Source organism: Panicum virgatum, chromosome 6N (assembly GCF_016808335.1).
Source record: "Panicum virgatum strain AP13 chromosome 6N, P.virgatum_v5, whole genome shotgun sequence".
Classification (NCBI taxonomy): domain Eukaryota; kingdom Viridiplantae; phylum Streptophyta; class Magnoliopsida; order Poales; family Poaceae; genus Panicum; species Panicum virgatum.
The window spans coordinates 31277761-31283119 of NC_053150.1; the positions used below are offsets into that span (position 1 = coordinate 31277761).

Consider the following 5359-nt stretch of genomic DNA (forward strand, 5'->3'; position numbering starts at 1 on the left):
CTTACGGCCCTGTGGGTGAAGCTCGTACAAACGACAGAAGGCATCAACCGAGACAGGTCCCCCGAAGGTCTTCATAGCCCAGAAGAACTTTGAGAGCATAACGATAGCATTTGGTGTCAACTGGTGAATCTTCACTTTGAACCTAGCGAGAATCTCCGGAACCACCGGATCAAGGGGGAACCGAAGCCCGGCGACAAAAAAGTCGCGAAACACCACACACTACCCATCCTCGGGATTGGGTGTTTCCTCCCCCTACGGCAGCCGGCAGACACCCACCGGAAAATACCCCCTCTCAACATACGACTCAATCAGAGCCGCGGACATGATCGAAGGTCCAAACCTCAGAGTCGGGGCAGGCTTCTCTTTCTTCATCAGCTCCGAAGGATCAACGTCCACGTCCGAAAAGGATTCTTCCCCTCCCGAAAGATGCTCCGCCTTTTTGGGCAAAGCAGCACCTTCGGTAATGTCTTTAGCAGTGATCTTAACTCTAGCCATCCCTGCGCCAGCAAACAATACCAGTAAAAAAAACTTACAAATGATGCAGACAATGCGAAGATCTCCCGGCTTGCAGATCACCAAACCAAATCGCTCGAAGCTCCCGGCAAATCACAGCACCCCACGTAGCAAGCTCAAAAATCCGGCAGAGCTTCGCTACGATCAGAAGGCGTGAAAGCGACGCCTCACCCCCCCCCCCCCACCTTATATAGGGGGGTGAAAGTGAGCAGTAAACAGCAATGGTAAAATCGAGAAGGATACCAAACGTCACCCAATGAAAAATCGACACGTATATAAAAGTTACCTTCGGCTCGTCCCAACCTCCGACGGAGGGAGACATTTTTTGGTTGCAGGTGATAGAGGCTTCGAGGGTTCTGCCCGTCGGAGTCGGCCCTTGCCCGCGAGGGGCTACTGTTGGGGATCACCACCGCACGTACCGGAGGTTACCCTAGACTGCAGGACGGAAGCCGAAGGTACCGAAGGTCGCCAGAGCCCGGAGGTCACCCTTCCGGCCGAAGGTCAAGTGATGCGGCCGAAGGTCAAGTGATGCGCCCGAAGGTTTTCGGATGAAACCAAAGGTCCTCGAAGCCCGAAGGTCACTCCGAAGGCCCGAAGCCTCAGGGACTCCCCAAAGAATCAAGAGGGCTTCCGAAGGTCCAGCGCTAATCCGAAGGTTGCAGAGGACCTTCGAGATAGCGTCCCGACCACAAATCGGATAGAGTAGACAACTTGTACATTCTAACCCGTAAAATGACCTACGGGCCGGGATATTCGTAGAATATTCTGGGCAGATAGGGGGCATTGAGGTCATTATGTAATAAAGGTCGGGGGTATAAATACCCCATAACCAACCTGTACTCGACACGTGTTTACATGAGGGCGAAACTCTACTATTTTGCTCAGTGACACCTTCGTGTATGCATTTTGGTTGGGCTGTAAAGAAACAAAGAACCCAACAACCTACATCAATGTACAGCCGGTGTACAGCACAGAAACCGAAAATATGTATACATGCATTGATGGAACATAATTCAGACCATCCAAAAGGACAAAATCAATCCCTAGGATCAAATGGACGGTCCGAATAAGATCTATTATAGCTCCCTGGTGTATATTATCTTAGTCCCTAGGAGACGAGCCCTGCCCCGTTGGTCCTATCGTGATTTGGGTTTCTTTTTGCAAGGAACCACAGGAACACCTCTCCTATCTCACATGAAAATGGGAAACGGAAGGGAGGGAAAAAGCAGTTGGATAATCCCATATTTTAAAAAAAAAAAGAAACATGCTGGCCAAGTCCAAGGCAAGGAAAGTTGGCTGTGAAAGCTGAAAAGAATCCAGAAGGAGAATTTTCTAGGGATTTTATTTTTCGCAGCATTATTAAAGGACGCCGTCCCGGCACCTTCGGATTCAGTATTGGATTATTGCAGTACGATTTCGAAACTGAGAACAGGGCAGGGAGAGATTGTTAAAACCACAGGATAATCATTCCAAGACAAATGGTACGTTCTTGATACGTCGTGTCCGATTGTCCGTGATGCGGCGACACGAGTGCGCCACGTGCACAAAGTTGGCGATACACGTGCAGCCTTTGCCGGGGGTCATGTACACGCCCGACAACGCGAGGCCGTGCGCGAGCGGCGCACCGTCGCACCAACCCAACCTGGCCAGCACGCATGCCCCGTACCGACCTCTCCCGATTCCAGCCACGCGACGCCTCCACGTACACCACAACAAGACGAAGGCGCAAGCGACCCTGTGCAGGGGAGGGGCAGCTGGATTCAATAGCTACTGGTAGCCAGAAAATTCTACCTAGCCGTCGACAGCACCAACAAGTGTCTCGCTCGCTGGAACAACTCTATATAAGTAACCATTCACTCATTCTGAAAGCAACAGAGATTAGCCTTTCACCCAACACGAATCCCATAGCTTGAGGTCGCTCGATCGTCGGGTGCAGCAGCCGCTTGTTGGAGCCTGCAGGAAGCAGGAGGAAGAGCAGTGGTGGTGTAGCCATGGCGCAGCCGCAGCCGAGAAGGGAAGACCAGGAGCTGCGCCAGGCGCAGCAGGGCAGCAAGGCCCCGCAGCAGGAGCCCATCAAGTACGGCGACGCCTTCGCCGTGAAGGGCGAGCTGGCCGCGCAGCCCATCGCGCCGCGCGACGCGGCGGCCATGCGGTCCGCCGAGGACAGCGTGCCGGGCGTGCAGGTCCCGCAGGAGAGCGGCGGCGGATTCAGCGCCGCGGCCTTCATGGAGTCGGCGGCCCAGTACAACGAGGCCGTCGGCGCCGTGCGCCCCGGCCAGGCCAGCGACGCCGCCGCCAAGCACGGGATCAACGTCACCCAGGACGCCGTGCCCGGCGGGCGCATCGTCACCGAGTTCGTCGCAGGCCAGGTATGTCGTGCTCTGATGATGATCGATCATGATGAGGCTCCGAGCCAAGACCGCGCTTGCTTATATGGGTGCTCTGATGTTTTGGTTCTGGTGTCCAGGTTGTAGGGCAGTACGCCGTCGCCGAAGCGGCGCCGGCGCAACCGGACGCGGCGGGGGCTAACAACATGGCCACCGGCGGCGCGGGCCAAGGTGACGCTGGCGGAGCTCCCGGAGCGCGCGGCGGGCCAGCGTCGGCGAGGGGCAACTGAGATGTCGCTCCTACATATGTAATCAACATGTTCCGGCCCAGCGTATGAAGAACTCATCATGTGACTGCACAGTGTCTGGACAGACCGATCTACGCAGTAGCTAGTGCTTAGTAGAAGCTTGTTGTGTATCAGTTTGGCGATGTATTCAACTGTGTACTGAAATAAGCAGCAACGGGGTGACTGCCACTGCCATTTTACCCTACCCCATATCGTTACTTGCTTGACACGTTGGGTAAGCCCCCGGCCAGGCACACCGCACACATCGTTCTTTTCATTTCATCAGCTTGCCTGTATGTTGGCCCACTAACGTTTTTTCATTTTTATATTAAAAAAATAAAATTTCAAAAATATATGCCGAATAGGAAAATTTTCAAAAATGGGTGCTTGTCGCCACCCTAATGGGCGACAGGTTGCCTGTCGCCCATCCAGTGGGCGACAGGACCTGAAAGTAAAAAAAAATTACATTTAGGTCCTGGCGCTCAGGGCACATTAAATAGTGAACTTGTAAAATCAATATAAAATCTTAAAAAATCAAAAAAAATACAAACTCAACTGTTCTGGATTCTATAAAACAATATCTACAACTTTTGTTAAATAAAGTTTTTTATTTGATCAATGTATCTTGCTCTATTTTAAATACCAGTTTAATACATTTTTATTTAAATCTTAAGATCCATTGGATGTATATCATATTTGACCAGAGTGTTGAATATGGTGAGCATAGGCTTCTACAAAATTCGTAGGCCCAGAAAATATTTCTAGAATAAGTTTCTAAATTAGATCTTGCAATATGTCTAGTTTAAATGGGTTATTTATCCATGCTGCTATACTGAGTATTAGAAGCCATAACTTTTACAGTACCATTATTTTATTTCCTAAGAGCTATAAAAAAATTTGGTAAATTTTAGATAAGCACAACTAGACCAAATGAATTATTTAAGATTTTTCTAGGTACAAGAACTATTTTTCTTGATTTAGATACATTGATCAAATGAAAAACTTTATGTAACAAAAGTTGTAGATATTATTTCATAGAATCCATAACAGTTGAGTTTGTATTTTTCCTATTTTTCTACGATTTTATATCGATTTTACAAGTTTACTGTTTAATGTGTCCGGGCGCCAGGACCTAAATATAATTTTTTTACATTTAGGTCATGTCGCCCACTCATTAGGAGGGCGACAGGCACCCATTTTTGAAAATTTCCCTATTCGACATATATTTTTGAAATTTTGTTTTTTTTAATATAAAAATGAAAAAGATCCCCAACGTCGATGTCCCGCTAATAATACTTTGGGCTCCCTTTGTTCGGTGCCTGAACAGGCTGGTCGGCCCATTTTTCTATGTCCTTACTCCTTCCTGTGCTTAGCACTTCGGCAAACTAGTCCCGTAGACTCTCTTGATTCTTCGCGCCCCCTTGCTATGCTACAGTTCAAAGGGGCGGTGAAGCAGCCATTCCGTTCCCAGCCTTTATCCGACCGTTCCGGTGCCAGAGGTGAAGAGGCGCCGCAAGATCGAGGGCTAGTGTACATGTTTCTACTGTTCCAAAATAATTTCATATCTAGAGTTTTATCCCACAAAAGATTTTTAATTTGGCCTAACTACCCTAAAAGATAATAGTATTCGGAGTCTTTTTATAAAAAAAACAAAACAATGCCTGGATCCTTCTCATAATGATAATATGTAATTTTTGTAATTTTACGTCGTGCATTGATTTGCGTGTCCGATCTTAGAATTGCATTTATTTTTGGACAAAGGGAGTACTCTTTGCTATTTTAGCGAGATTAGGATTAGAGTCTTGCGCTTTGTCGACACTGATGTAAAGGCGAGCTCATCCTGGTGCCCTAGGGTTCCGAAGACAGGTTCTTTTATACGTCCATAGCATCTCCGATTATTGCAGCAGTTTTTTAGTTTAAGAAACTGCTCCACCAAAAAAGTCGACACCAATGGAGCAGGAGTTGTTCCATAAAAAATTGCTACTTTAATCTAACTACCATAAAAATAAGGGTATTCGGAATCTTCTAATAAAAAAGACATGACAATGTCTGAATTTTCTTCACAAAATATAAAACATAATTTTTCTAATTTCACATTATCCATTGGTTTGTGTGTCCGGTCTTAGAATTGTATTTATTTTGAAAACGGAGGGAGTGCTCTTTTCTATTTTAGCTAGATTAGTGTTAGGATCTTGCGCTTCGTCATGGTGCCCTAGGGTTCCGACGATCAGT

The 5359-nt window shown here is 47.7% G+C and overlaps 1 protein-coding gene across 1 annotated transcript; it reads left to right on the plus strand.

Moving 5' to 3' along the window:
- The first annotated feature begins 2361 nt into the window (after positions 1-2361).
- On the plus strand, positions 2362-3352 carry LOC120678567 (late embryogenesis abundant protein D-34-like). The gene is made up of 2 exons (XM_039959813.1): positions 2362-2882; positions 2981-3352. The coding sequence occupies exons 1-2, from the start codon at positions 2505-2507 to the stop codon at positions 3128-3130; spliced, it is 528 nt and encodes a 175-aa protein (XP_039815747.1). The 5' UTR covers positions 2362-2504; the 3' UTR covers positions 3131-3352.
- The last annotated feature ends 2007 nt before the right edge of the window (positions 3353-5359 follow it).

Bases quoted from the DNA above. Each gene is read 5' to 3' on its own strand.
- LOC120678567 (XM_039959813.1), top strand. From the start codon at position 2,505: ATGGCGCAGCCGCAGCCGAGAAGGGAAGACCAGGAGCTGCGCCAGGCG. The intron at 2,883-2,980 runs GTATGTCGTGCT...TCTGGTGTCCAG, and splicing joins CCGAGTTCGTCGCAGGCCAG to GTTGTAGGGCAGTACGCCGT.